At 47.6% G+C, this 14,363-nt stretch overlaps 1 protein-coding gene across 7 annotated transcripts in view; it reads left to right on the plus strand.

Moving 5' to 3' along the window:
* Window positions 1–13,558, plus strand: part of SLC8A2 (solute carrier family 8 member A2) — a 184,267-nt gene extending 170,709 nt beyond the window's left edge. For all 7 annotated transcript variants that reach the window (XM_030218037.1, XM_030218038.1, XM_030218040.1 and 4 more), the window contains 2 exons: window positions 6,343–6,618; window positions 13,182–13,558. In XM_030218037.1, the coding sequence (XP_030073897.1) occupies window positions 6,343–6,618; window positions 13,182–13,558 (653 nt within the window). The remainder of the gene's footprint in view (window positions 1–6,342; window positions 6,619–13,181) is intronic.
* The last annotated feature ends 805 nt before the right edge of the window (window positions 13,559–14,363 follow it).

The raw sequence follows: 14,363 nt of genomic DNA on the forward strand, positions 1-14,363 counted from the left end.
AGTAAGTGCTTCGAAGACATTTGAACACATGTAGATGGTCACAGTTACAGGATGTAAAGTGGATGCGGCTGGTATATATAGAAAAAGAAGTAATTTTATAAAGGCAACATGTGTATATACTTTCCCTTATGAAACTGCTGTTTATGCATGCAACCAGCAGCGGAAGCCTAAAATGTACATTTATTTCCATTTTATTTAAATTTAAAGTTTATCTCAGAGTAATAATTACAACTTTCCAGAAATGGATTACAGGTAGATATATACCTGCTCCAGAACAGGCATAAATATATATATTTACATAAGCATCGCCATGCTGGGACAGACCAAGGGTCCATCGAGCCCAGCACCCTGTCACCGACAGTGGCCAAAAGAACAAGCAATTTGTCCCGCCCATCCTAGAAATACTGTATTCCTTCGTCCATTCAATAACATTCTATGGCTTTTTCCTCCAGGAAGCCGTCCAACCCTTTTTTGAAGTCTGCTAAGTTAACTGCCTTAACCACCTTTTCCGGCAGCGAATTCCAGAGTTTAACTATGCGTTGAGTGAAGAAAAATTTCCTCCGATTCGTTTTAAATTTACCACACTGCAGCTTCATCGCATGCCCCCTCGTCCTAGTATTATTTGGAAAGCGTAAACAGACGCTCCACATCGACCTGTTCCATTCCATTCATTTTCTTATAGATAATGAGTGGAAGTTTTATGTATATTGCTTGGTTCAATCATTAAGTTGTATTGTATAAGCCTAGTAGGAGACTGGAGGAATACCCTAGTGGTTAGAGCACTACTACTACTATTACTTATCATTTCTATAGCACTACTAGACGTACACAGCATTGTACACTGGACATGAAGAGAGAGTTCCTGCTCGACAGAGCTTACAATCTAATTAGAACAGACAAACGGGATAAATAAGGGATAAGGACAAAGAGTAGCAAGATTCTGGAATCCCAAACAGTAGCAAGATTCCATGTAGAATCCCAAAGAGTAACAAGATTCCGGAATCCCAAAGACTACTACTACTACTAATCATTTCTATAGCGCTACTAGCTGAACGCAGCGCTGTACATTTGAACATGAAGAGACAGTTCCTGCTCGACAGAGCTTACAATCTAATTAGGACAGACAAACAGGACAAATAACGGATAAGGGAATGACTAAGGTGGGAATGATAAAACATGGGTACTGAACAAGTGACTAAGAGTTAGGAGTTAAAAGCAGCATCAAAAAGGTGGGCTTTTAGCCTGGATTTGAAGATGGCCAGAGATGGAGCTTGACATACTGACTCAGGAAGTCTATTCCAGGCATATGGTGCAGCAAGCTAAAAGGAATGGAGTCTGGAGTTAGCAGTGGAGGAGAAGGGGTGCAGATAAGAGAGTTTTACTCAGTGAACGGAGTTCCCAGGGAGGAGTGTAGGGAGAGATAAGAGTGGAGAGGTACTGAGTTTACCATCCAGGGAGACCCTGGTTCAAAGCCCACTGCTGCTGCTTGTGGTCTTGGGCCAGTCACTTAACCCTCTGTTGCTTCAGGTACAAATTAGATTGAGCCTGACAGGGACATTGTATCTAAATGTGACTACTGAAAAAAGTGTGATTAAAATAAAAAATATTTATTTTTATTTATTTTATTTATTGGGCTTTATTAGCCTCCTTTATGAAGAGATTCACCCAAGGCAGTGTACAGCAGGTACCGTTTAAAATAAAACTTAAAATTTTGTTAACAGCATATCATAAAAATTGGCAAATATTAACATGAATACAATAAATGAGGTAAACTTGAGAGCAGCAAATTAAAACTTAATAATAGATTGATTTATACAAACACACATTGATGGAGTGGAGGAGTAGCCTAATATTTAGCACAGTGAGCTGGGGAACTGGGTTCAGTTCCCACTGTGGCTCCTTGTAACCCTGGCAAATAATTTAACCCTCCATTGTCCCGGGTACACAACTTATATTGTGAGCCCAGTAGGGGCAAAGTATATAATAAATGTGCATCACTTTGGTTGTACCACAGACAGGCAGTGTATCAAATCCATGACCCTTTACCCTGTACAAGACCTTTAATGAAGATAAAGGTGGCAATTCTTTAAATTGGTTCCAATATTTAGGCATCCCAGTGCCAGCAATTCTGTAACAGTATCTGGGCATCAAGATTCCATTATAGAGTACACACATTAATTAGGTGTCAACAGTTACACCAAGTCAATGGTAGTTGTAATTGTTGGCAACACATGTATAAATTGGAAGCTGCTGCCATCTACAGGCAGAGAATACACTGATCCAAAGTACCCTCACACACATTCAGATAATCAAGTGCCTATTTGCAGGGGGTTTCCAATGACACCGAGTCCATATGGAAGGGAGTTGTAGTTGGGGTGGGGTCTGAGAATTTTCACCTGTGTGAGGATGCATCAGTTTATGATTTCAGATTATAACAAGGTCCCTTGAAATCTCGATTAAATGTTTCCTGGTATGATACTATATTCACATTACTCCACATTTCCCTGTGGTTGTTTTCCCTACTTTGCTGGTACATTACTGGTCACCCACCTGCGGTACTGTTTGGCTCCCTGGCAAAGAAAGCATCAGAGATTTGTCCTTTGTAGACATCAATCATTTGTGATTCTGGCTGTCCTGGTCTCTTTATTCTTTGGTGTCCAGTACTCACACATTTCTCTGCTTCATTGCCACTAGAAGCCCCGAAGCCAGTTCACTGGTTGATTTGCTTTTCACATAATTTTAAATATTTTTAAGTGAGCAGCCAGCTTTACAGGTCAGGGGAGGGGAGCAGACTTACTTGCTTAGGTGGCTATCAAGATGGCTACAAACCCACCCAATACAGTGCCACATTCTCACTGTGTCATGAAACTACTATCAAAATCTAGGGCACAAGAAGGAGCTTAAAGGCTTCCAAAATTAAGAGAAGAAAGGAACTGACTTCCAAAGATTGGGCCTTTTAAGACCTGGAACATGGTATTTATTTAGATTTTGCTCACACCCTTTTTCAGTAGCTCAAGGTGAGTTACAACCAGGTACACAGGACATTTCTCTGTCCCTGGAGGGCTCACAATCTAATTTTGTACCTGAGGCAATGGAGGGTTAAGTGACTTGCCCAAGATCACAAGGAGCAGTGGTGGGATTTGAACCAGCCACCTCTGGAGGTCAAGGCTGGTGCTCTAACCACTAAGGCACTCCTCCACTACATATGTGGCCTCTGTGCTGGTCCCTGTTGTAGGGCTGGCCATATATTTTATCTGTCAATATTCAGCCATGGCAGTGAGTGTTTTTTAAAACATTGACTGCCATTGGCAATTTTAGACCATGAAATTCAATGCCAGGACATGTCCGGACACTGGCATTGCATATCCGGGTCAGTGGTGAGACATGGAAGTTATGCGGGTTCAGCTGATATTCAGTGCCATATTCACATACCTAACTATGAACTTTGTTCTGTTATTGCTGTGATCCCACTTGCCTGATTAGCTATGCGAGTAGAGACACTTAAAAATATTGGTGTGGTTTCAGAAGTTATGCAGGCACCACTCTGCCCCTGGACTGCTCCAGCTCTGCACGGTCAGTACTAGAGCAGTCAGAGAGGAAACTCAGTGGCACTGCCTGGTTAAGTACTGCTAAATATCCTGCCCTGAGGTGCCCAGCATGTTTAACTAGGCAAGAGCTTCTCCTGCCTAGCTAAATCCTTCGGGAATATCAGGTCCTTTATTTGTAGAACGTTTCTGCATTTTTAGCTCAATGCAAGTCAGATAGATTGTGCTTTCAGAATTTGAAAAATTAAAAAACATGCCAGCTGATATTCAGCACAAGTTAACTGGCTGGGAATGGCCGCTGATGGGTTAACTCACATCTCCAGTTACAGACCTGCCAAGTCTCCCGCATTCAGCGGGAGACTCCCGCTTTGGCGGGTCATCTCCCACACTCCCGCCAAAGCAGTAAAGTCTCCCGCTGAAACACACAGCGGCGCTAAGTTCCCTCCATTTCCAGCCACTGCTGCTTCTCCCGTTGAGCAGCAGCGGCCGCGACAAAAAAAAAAGAAGAGCTAACAAACAAAAGAAATGTAAAAAAGCAAGTGGGGCACTGCAGGCAGCCTTCAGGCATTGGCTGTCTGCTCTGCAGCCGCTCCTCTTTCCTCTCACGTCACTGTCCCTGGAGCGCTGGAGCAGGAAGTTGAGATCGACTTCCTACTGCGCTGCGCTCCTCCAGGGACAGAGAGAGGAGCGGCTGCAGAGCCGACAGCCAAGGCCTGAGGCTGCCTGCAGTGCCGTGCTTGCTTTTTTCAAATTTTTTGTTAGCTCTTTACTTTTTGGTGCGGCCACTGCTGCTCAACAGGAGAAGCAGCAGTGGCCAAGATGAAGATCTGGTGGAAGGAGGAGCGGGAGGCAGGAGGTAAAATGGAGTGGGAAGAGAAGGACGGGAGATGGAGCGGGAAGCAGGAGGTAAAATAGAGTGGGGAGAGAAGGAGGGGAGATGGAGAAGGGTTGGAGAAAGAGAGAAGCTGCTGGTGATAAAGATGGGGAGAAAGGGGGGGATCTTGGCTGAGATCAGAAAGAGGGAAGACACTGGAAGGAAGGGTAGGGAGAGAAACAGAAGAGACATTGAAGGATGGGGAGAAAGAGGGGGAAATGATGAATGTAAAAGGGTAGAAAGACACTGGATGGAAAGAAGGGGATAGAGAGAGAGACACACATTGGATGGAGGGATAGGGAGAAAAAGAGGGAAGACGGATGGAAGAATGGGGAGAGAAAGAGGGAAAATAGATGGAAGGATGGGGAGAGAAAGAGAGAAAACAGATGGAAGGATGGAGAGAAAGACGCTGGATGAAAGGATGCAGAGAGAAAGGGGAGAGACTGGAAAGATGAGAGAGAAGGGACACTGAATAGAAAAAGGTAGAGAGATAGAGAGACACTGGATAGAAGGAGGGGGGAGAGAGAGAGACATTAGATCGGGAGAGAGAGACATTAGATGGAAGGATCAGAAGAGAGAGTAGATGGGTGGAAGGATGGGGAGAGAAAGAGGGAAGACGCTGGATGGAAGGGTAGGGAGAAAAAGAGTAGACACTGGATAGAAGGATGCAGAAAGAAAGAGGGGAGATACTGGAAGGATGGGGAGAGAAAGAGGAGAGCTGCTGGATAGAAAAGGGGAGTGCTGAAAGACTGGAGAATAAGAGGAAGGGGCACGGGGAGAACAAGGGTGAGGAAAAGATGAATAGGTAGATGAAGTAAAAAGAAGGCAATTAAAGAATGGATAGTAAGAATGAATTAAATCTGGACAGAGAGAGAGAGGCAGAAAAATATTGAAGAAAACAAAGAAAAAGGATAGAAAATGACAAATGGCCAGGAAACCCTGGCAAAAGAGTTGAGAGAAGATGAAGGAAAGCAGAATCAATAGACTGGGAGCAACACAATTCGAAAAGTAAATGGCCATACAACAGAGGTAAAGAAAATAATTTTATTTTAATTTAGGATAAAGTAATATGGTAGCTGTGTAAATAAAGTTTCAGAGACTAATACTTCCTTCCTCAGGTCAGGAGAGGATACCATAACAGCATTATACTGACCGGAGGCAGGAGGTTTTGGCCTCTGAAAGCTAGTTGAAAAGGTGTTGGGCTGTTAAATAAATTATTTTCTGAAATGGCCGTGGGTTTGAGGTGTGCCAGGGGGCGGAGCCATGTAGAGAGGGTGGAGCCAATGCAAAGTGGGGCGGGGCTGTGGGCGTGTACTAAAATCTCCCTCTCAAAAATTGGGACCCCTGGGCAGCTCTGCAGTTATCACCCCTGAAAATGCCTGGTTAGTGCTGAAAATAAAGCCAGAAACATTGGGGACATTCCGGGAGCGTAACCGGTTAAGTCCCGATATTCAGAACTTAACCAACCAGACTTAGCGGCCAAATAAGGCCGTATAAAAAACAGGCCTATCTTTGCCTGTTAAGCCATGGCCAGTCATGTCTGAATATTGACATAACCAGTCATGTGCTAGCCGGCATTGAAAAACCCAGATATTCAATGCCAGTTGCCGGAAATGACCCAGCATTGAATATCCATGGTCAGTCAAAGCACTGCCTGCCGCAATCTGAATATCGGGCAGATGGCTTTTCCCTCAGTGAGTAATGTGAAGGAGGCCTTGAGACAGGAAATTCTTATCCTGCCCTCTTGTTGCTGTGGGAAAGGTTGTTTTTTTTTTTTTAAGTTGATGGTGTTTTGGTGGGTTGGGTGGTGAGGGGGTTGTGAGGTAAGTAGGGTGAAATGGGTTTTTATTAGGACCATGGATGTAGCGCATGGGTTTGCTACTATAAAACGTAACAATTTCCTTCTAACTGTTGACTTTCTAGGTGACGAGGAGGACGAGGATGATGCCCGTGAGGAACGCCTCCCTTCCTGTTTTGACTATGTCATGCACTTCCTCACAGTCTTTTGGAAGGTCCTCTTTGCCTTTGTGCCTCCCACTGAATACTGGAATGGCTGGGCTTGCTTTTCCATTTGCATCATTATTGTGGGGATTCTCACGGCTATCATCGGGGACCTGGCATCACACTTTGGCTGCACAGTTGGACTAAAGGATTCTGTCACTGCTGTGGTATTTGTGGCTCTTGGTACCTCCATACCAGGTAAATAGAAAAGGGTAATGTGCCAAATGAGGTTGTGGCAACTTTGGGCATGTTCCTTATGGCTGACAGTGGATTAGATAGACATATAGATAAATTATAGATAGACAAACAGATATATAGATAGACAGACAGACAGACAGACAAATAGATAGATATATAGATAGAAAGACAGACAGATAAATTATAGATAGACAGATATATATATATATATATATATATATATACACACACAGATAGATAGATAGATAAATTATAGATAGATAGACAGATAAATAGACAACAGATAGACAGATATATAGATAAAATATATTGTGAGTGACATTGCTGAAGGGTTAGAAGGTAAAGTTTGCCTATTTGCGGATGATACTAAGATTTGTAACACAGTGGACACCCCGGAGGGAGTGGAAAACTTGAAAAAGGATCTGAAAAAGCTAGAAGAATGGTCTAAGGTTTGGCAATTAAAATTCAATGCGAAGAAATGCAAAGTGATGCACTTAGGGAGTAGAAATCCACGAAAGGCGTATGTGTTAGGCGGTGATAGTCTGCTAGGTACGGACGGGGAGAGGGATCTTGGGGTGATAGTATCTGAGGATCTGAAGGCAATGAAACAATGTGACAAGGCGGTGGCCGTAGCTAGAAGGTTGCTAGGCTGTATAGAGAGAGGTGTGATCAGCAGAAGAAAGGAGGTATTGATGCCCCTGTATAAGTCATTGGTGAGGCCCCACCTGGAGTATTGTGTTCAGTTTTGGAGGCCGTATCTTGCTAAGGATGTAAAAAGAATTGAAGCGGTGCAAAGAAAAGCTACGAGGATGGTATGGGATTTGCGTTACAAGACGTATGAGGAGAGACTTGCTGACCTGAACATGTATACCCCAGGGGCGTATCTGGAATCCGGCGGTAGGGGGGGCCAGAGCCAGAGAGAGGGGGCACATTTTTGCCTCCCTTCCCCCCCCCCCCCCCCCCGCCGCCGCCTCTCTCCACCCCCCTTCCCGCCGTCAACCCTCCCCCGATGCTTACTTTTGCTGACGGGGGGCCCCAACCCCCGCCAGCCGAGGTCCGACCCGCAGTCTTCATATTTCGTCTTCCTCCATGGCCATGCTGCTTCGTTGAATCCAGTTCGGAGTCTGACGTCGCAGCACGTTGTACGCGCGTACAACGTGCTGCGACGTCAGACTCCGAACTGGATTCAGCGAATTAGCACTGCAGCGTTACTTCCTTGCAGCATGGCCACAGAGGAAGACGAAATATGAAGACTGCGGGTCGGACCTCGGCTGGCGGGGGTTGGGGCCCCCCGCCAGCAAAAGTAAGCAGCGGGGTAGGGTTGACGGCGGGGAGGGGGGCCAGGGCGAAATCTGCGGGGGTCCAGGCCCCTGTGGCCCCATGCAGATACGCCCCTGGTATACCCTGGAGGAAAGGAGAAAAAGGGGTCATATGATACAGACGTTCAAATATTTGAAAGGTATTAATCTGCAAACGAACCTTTTCCGGAGATGGGAAGGCGGTAGAATGAGAGGGCATGAAATGAGATTGAAGGGGGGCAGACTCAAGAAAAATTTCAGGAAGTATTTTTTCACGGAGAGTGTGGTGGATGCTTGGAATGCTCTCCCGCGGGAGGTGGTGGAGATGAAAACGGTAACGGAATTCAAACATGCGTGGGATAAACATAAAGGAATCCTGTTCAGAAGGAAGGGATCCTCAGGAGCTTAGCCTAGAATGGGTGGCAGAGCCGGCAGTTGGGAGGCGGGGCTAGTGCTGGGCAGACTTATACAGTCTGTGCCAGAGCCGGTGGTGGGAGGCGGGGCTGGTGGTTGGGAGTCGGGGATAGTACTGGGCGGACTTATAAAGTCTGTGCCCTGAAAAAGACAGGTACAAATCAAGGTAATGTATACATAAAAACTAGCACATATGAGTTTATCTTGTTGGGCAGACTGGATGGACCATGCAGGTGCCATCATCTACTATGTTACTACTAGCCGTTGAGCCCGTTAAAACGGGCTGGTGGGTCGCCGCCCCCTCCCCCCGAGTTGGCCGCCCCTGGCCGCCCCCGCTGCTCCTCCGCCCCTCCACCCGGCCCGTCTCTTCACTATTCAACTTACATCTCCGCAGCAGGCAGAGATCAGCTGAGCTCCCGTCGGCCTTCCTTCTCTGCCTGTGTCCCACCCTCGTGTGACTTAACATCGGCGAGGGCGGGACACAGGCAGGGAAGGAAGGCCAACGGCAGCTCAGCTGATATCTGCCTGCTGCGGAGATGTAAGTTGAATAGCGAAGAGACGGGCCGGGTGGAGGGGTGGCGGCGGCGGCGACTCCGGGGGGGGGGGGGGTGTACCAGTGGCGGTGACCCCGGGGGGAGGGGGAGCGGTGACGACCTCGGTGGTTCCCTCCCCTTCGCGCAGTTTCCCTCTCTGTCCCGCCCCCCCCCCCGTCATCACGTATTGACGCGGGGGCGGGACAGAGAGGGAAGTCTACTGCGCATTTGCGAGTGAGTACGGTCACTCGCTGTTTATATGTTTGATGTTACTATATAGACAGACAGATATATGGATAGACAGATAGATAGATAGACAGACAGATAAATTATAGATAGATAGATAGATAGACAGACAGATGGATAAATTATAGACAGACAGATATATGGATAGACAGATAGATAGAAAGACAGACAGACAGATAGATAAATTATAGACATACAGATATATGGATACATAGATAGACAGACAGATGGATAGATAGACAGACAGATAGATATATAGAATAAAATAAAGATAGATAGATAGATAGATAGATAGAAAGGCAGATAGTAACATAACATAGAAGGGCATAATCGAACGTCGCCGGCCAAATAGATTGCCGGCGATCTATGTTGGCGGCGGTGCTACAGCTGGCCAGAACCGTATTATCGAAAAAGATGGCTGGCCATCTTTTTTTTCTGATAATACGGTTTAGCCCGGCCAAATGCCTTGGAGTTCGCCGGGTTTGAGATGGCCGGGTTTGTTTTTCAGCGATAATGGAAAAAAATGCCGGCCATCTCCAACCTGGCGAAATCCAAGGCATTTGGTCATGGGAGAGCCAGCATTTGTAGCGCACTTGTCCCCCCTGACATGCCAGGACACCAGCTGGGTACCCTAGGGGTCAGTGCGGTGGACTTCAGAAAAACCTCCCACATGCATAGCTCCCTTACTTTGGGTGCTGAGCCCCCAACCCCCCCCCCCCAAAACCCACTACCCACAAATGTACAACACTACCAAAGCTCTTAGGGGTGAAGGGGACAACTACATGTGGGTACAGTGGGTTTTGGAGGGCTTCCATTACCAGCACAAGTGTTACAGGTAGGGGGGGATGGGCCTGGGTCCGCCTGCCTTAAGTGCACTGCGATACCCACTAAAAGTGCTCCAGGGACCTGCATACACGCAGGCCTCTAGGACTTGTTGCTGCTGTATAACCTTGGCACACCAGTTGACACCTGAAGACTAATCTCTTTGAAAAAGTTCTTTATTTGAATAAGCACGTTTACTCACAGTTAACTGCAGATCAGAGGTTGTGCCCCACTGGCAAAGAGTCTCCCTGGTACTGAGATTAGCAGTAGGTCAGAGCTGGCAGAATGGTGTACAATGCCCTTTTTCAGCAACATTCAAGGTAATAACGTTCTCTAACGTGGGTGACACATGAAAGGGATCTAAAACTGGCTTACAAAAATGGCCACTACCTCATGGACTACCGGAAACAAAACAGGGCACACTCTGAACCCAGTTAGCAGGGGGGAAAAGCACCATGGGAGTAGAGCCCAGTACCCTACACCCACCACAATGCATTGCTGATGTGACTCTGCAGGGCACCTAACAGAAAAGATGTCACACTCACCCACATCGCAACCACATCGCAACCAGGGAAGGGCTGTCGGAGAATACAACACATTCTGCTGTCATGGAGGTGGGTACGGCATTTGAGGCTGGCATACAGGCTGGCAAAAAAGGTTTTTAGTTTTATTTTTTTAGTATGGGAGGGGGTTGGTGACCACTGGGGGAGTATGGGGAGGTCATCCCCCATTCCCTCCAGTGGTCATCTGGTCATTTGGGGCGCCTTTTTGAGGCTTGGTCGTGAACATAAAAGGACCAAGTAAACCCGGCGATATACTGCTTATCGCCGTTTTTTTTCCATTATCGCCGAAAGCCGGCCATCTGGTAGCCACGCCCATGCCCGCCCATGTCCCGCCTTCGCTTCACCGCCGACACACCCCCTTGAACTTTCGCCGGCGCAGTGATGGGAAAGCAGTGATGATGTCAAAAACGCTGCTTTCGATTATACCGATTTCGCCGCTTTTGCGAAATCGCCTGCCATCTCCCGATTTATGTTGGAAAATGGCCGGCGATCACTTTCGAAAATGAGCTGGATAGTAACATAATATATGACGGCAGGAAAAGACCTGTGCACAAAATTCCCCCAGGAATATGACACCATTGGCAACCAGTGACCTCCAAAGCCAGACTGCATCCACCAGTGCCTCGATTTAAAGGATGTCACTGGTAGATCACAGCTGCTTGCCAAATCATCTCTCTATATAAAACGCACCTCCAACGTTCGAATGAAGCCTCTGTTAGCCAAAAGTGAAGGGGGTGAGATCGCATTGTGTCTGCCCCGCCCACGCGTCAAACGTGATGACGTCGAGGGCGGAGCAATGACACTCATCCAATCGCAACGCTCGGCAGCGAAGCGTCAGGGAAGGAGGCGGCGCTCTCAACGTCTAGCCTTCCCTTCGCTGTGTTCCGCCTTCTTCTGACGTCAAGGATGACGTCAAAAGAAGGCGAAACACAGCGAAGGGAAACCTAGACGTCGGGAGCACCGCCTCCTTCCCTGACGCTTCGCTGCCGGAACCACGGAGGTACATTTAAAAACAAGAAAAACAAATAAAAACCATGTTGGGGGGAGCGAAGAGGGTGGCCACAAAAGAAAAACAATGGGAGCGGGAGGGCAGGGCAGAAACGACACCATGGATGCGAAGGGGGGGGGGGGGGGGAAGAAGAGGGCGGCCCAGGCTGGGACATGGGAGAGAGAGGAGCATGGATGCAAGGGGGGGGTCATGGAAGGGAGACAGGGGACTTGCTGGAAAAGGATGAATGGAGGCGGCAGGGGACAGAAGAACATGGATGGGCATGGATTGGGAGGGCAGGGCTCAGGGAGAGAGGGCAATTGCTGGAAAGGGATGAATGGAGGGGGCAGGGGACAGAGGAGCATGGATGGGCATGGATTGGGAGGGCAGGACTCAGGGAGAGAGGGAAATTGCTGGATAGGGATGAATAGAGGGGACAGATGGGCATGGATGGATATGGATTGCAGGGCAGGCCTCAGGGAGACAGGGCAATTGCTGGATAGGGAAAAATGGAGGGGCCAGGTGACAGATGAGCATGGATGGGCATGGATTGGAAGGGCAGGACTCAGGGAGACGGGAATTGCTGAATAGGGATGAATGGAGGGGACAGATGGCCATGGATGGATATGGATTGCAGGACAGGCCTCAGGCAGAGAGGGGAAATGCTGGATAGGGAAAAATGGAGGGGCCAGGTGACAGAGGAGCATGGATGGGCATGGATTGGAAGGGCAGGACTCAGGGAGACGGGAATTGCTGAATAGGGATGAATGGAGGGGACAGATGGCCATGGATGGATATGGATTGCAGGGCAGGCCTCAGGCAGAGAGGGGAAATGCTGGATAGGGAAAAATGGAGGGGCCAGGTGACAGATGAGCATGGATGGCCATGGATTGGAAAGGGAGAGGGGAATTGCTGGATAGGGATGAATGGAGGGCACAGATGGGCATGGATGCATATGGATTGCAGGGCAGGCCTCAGGCAGAGAGGGGAATTGCTGGATAGGGATGAATGGAGGGGCCAGGTGAAAGAGGAGCATGGATTGGAAGGGCAGGACTCAGGAGAGGGGAATTGCTGGATAGGGATGAATGGAGGGGACAGATGGCCATGGATGGATATGGATTGCAGGGCAGGCCTCAGGCAGAGAGGGGAAATGCTGGATAGGGAAAAATGGAGGGGCCAGGTGACAAACGAGCATGGATGGCCATGGATTGGAAGGGCAGGACTCATGGAGAGGGGAATTGCTGGATAGGGATGAATGGAGGGGACAGATGGCCATGGATGCATATGGATTGCAGGGCAGGCCTCAGGGAGAACAGCGGAATTGCTGGATAGGGATGAATTGGAGGGGCCAGGTGACAGAGGAGCATGGATTGGACTCACACTTTCACTCTGACTCTCAAACACTCACTCTCACATACACTCTCCCAAACACACACACTCCGAGGAAAACCTTGCTAGCGCCCGTTTCATTTGTGTCAAAACGGGCCTTTTTACTAGTGGTTTAATATTGTCAATTAGCATCAGAGGCAACACTCAAAGTATTGTTATCTATACTTAACCACTGTTACCTATGGTCCAGGAGCTGGAAAATATTCCAAACTATGATGAATCATAGTCTAACATGCATCCAATAGCAACCTCAACCACATTACGTTCATGAGGCTGTTAACTCAATGTGCTTATCTGATTTCCATCCTAGATACTTTTGCCAGCAAAGTGGCTGCAATGCAGGACCAGTACGCAGATGCCTGCATCGGCAATGTGACCGGGAGCAATGCCGTCAACGTATTCCTGGGGATCGGCGTGGCCTGGTCAGTGGCAGCAATTTACTGGGCCACGCAGGGGAAGTACTTTGAGGTACAGACAGGAACCTTGGCCTTTTCCATCACATTGTTCACAATCTTCGCATTTGTGAGTATCAGTGTGTTGCTGTACCGGCGAAGGCCCCAGATTGGAGGCGAATTAGGGGGTCCCAGAGCTGCCAAGCTTCTGACAACTGTGCTCTTCATAGGGCTTTGGCTCCTCTACATCTTGTTTTCTAGTCTGGAGGCCTACTGCCATATCAAAGGATTTTAAAGGGCCAACGCAGTGGGACGGATTGGAAGAGGAAGATGCCACCAGAGTAGCCTCGGGCAACACAGACTTGAGGTGCCTGCAACATTCCAGTGCCCCACTGGCAGGGGCCCTTTTTTACCTAGGGTGCAGAACCAACTCTTCTCCCTGTGCCCTCACCTCTCCCAAGTCGTTTTCAAGTGGCATTGCCCCAGCACCTAGTTTTAAGCAAGGCAGACGTAGAGAAGAGGCCAATCAAAGTCTGTAACAGCGTAAGGGCTTCTGGGCTGTCAGAAAAACCTGGCGAAGTCTCTAAGAACTGCCGTGCTCCAGCTCAAGTGTTATCAAGAAAGCAAAACAATCCTTCTAGTTAGTATTTACAAATATTTATTATTTAACTGCTGTGTTCTTCTCAACAATATTTATTTTTTGTAATGTAACTTTCTTATGATTTATTTTGTTAAGTTATTTATTTGTCGCTTATTAGGTCACTGTACTTTTTAAAGCCAGCAAATAGCTTTTTCCTTTCTTGCTCATTTGCTGGGTCCTGATGGTTAACCTGACCTGTGCACCAAACATTTCCAGCCAGTGGTTCCACACTGGGCTGAGGCTGTCACTTTGTGCTTTAGGGGAACAGACTCCAGTCCAGCCATCAGCATTTCTGAAACTGATCATGCGACATGATAAGATGGAACAATTTTAACCAGCTCTGAACATTTTCCAAGGTGATAGCATTACCTGGTTTTGACTAAACATTGACCTGCTCATCAGTCTCACTTGGCGTTTCTTTATTTCCAGTTCAGAATTATTTTCATCTTTTGTTATTGGT

The sequence above is a fragment of the Microcaecilia unicolor genome, chromosome 11 (assembly GCF_901765095.1).
Source record: "Microcaecilia unicolor chromosome 11, aMicUni1.1, whole genome shotgun sequence".
Lineage (NCBI taxonomy): Eukaryota > Metazoa > Chordata > Amphibia > Gymnophiona > Siphonopidae > Microcaecilia > Microcaecilia unicolor.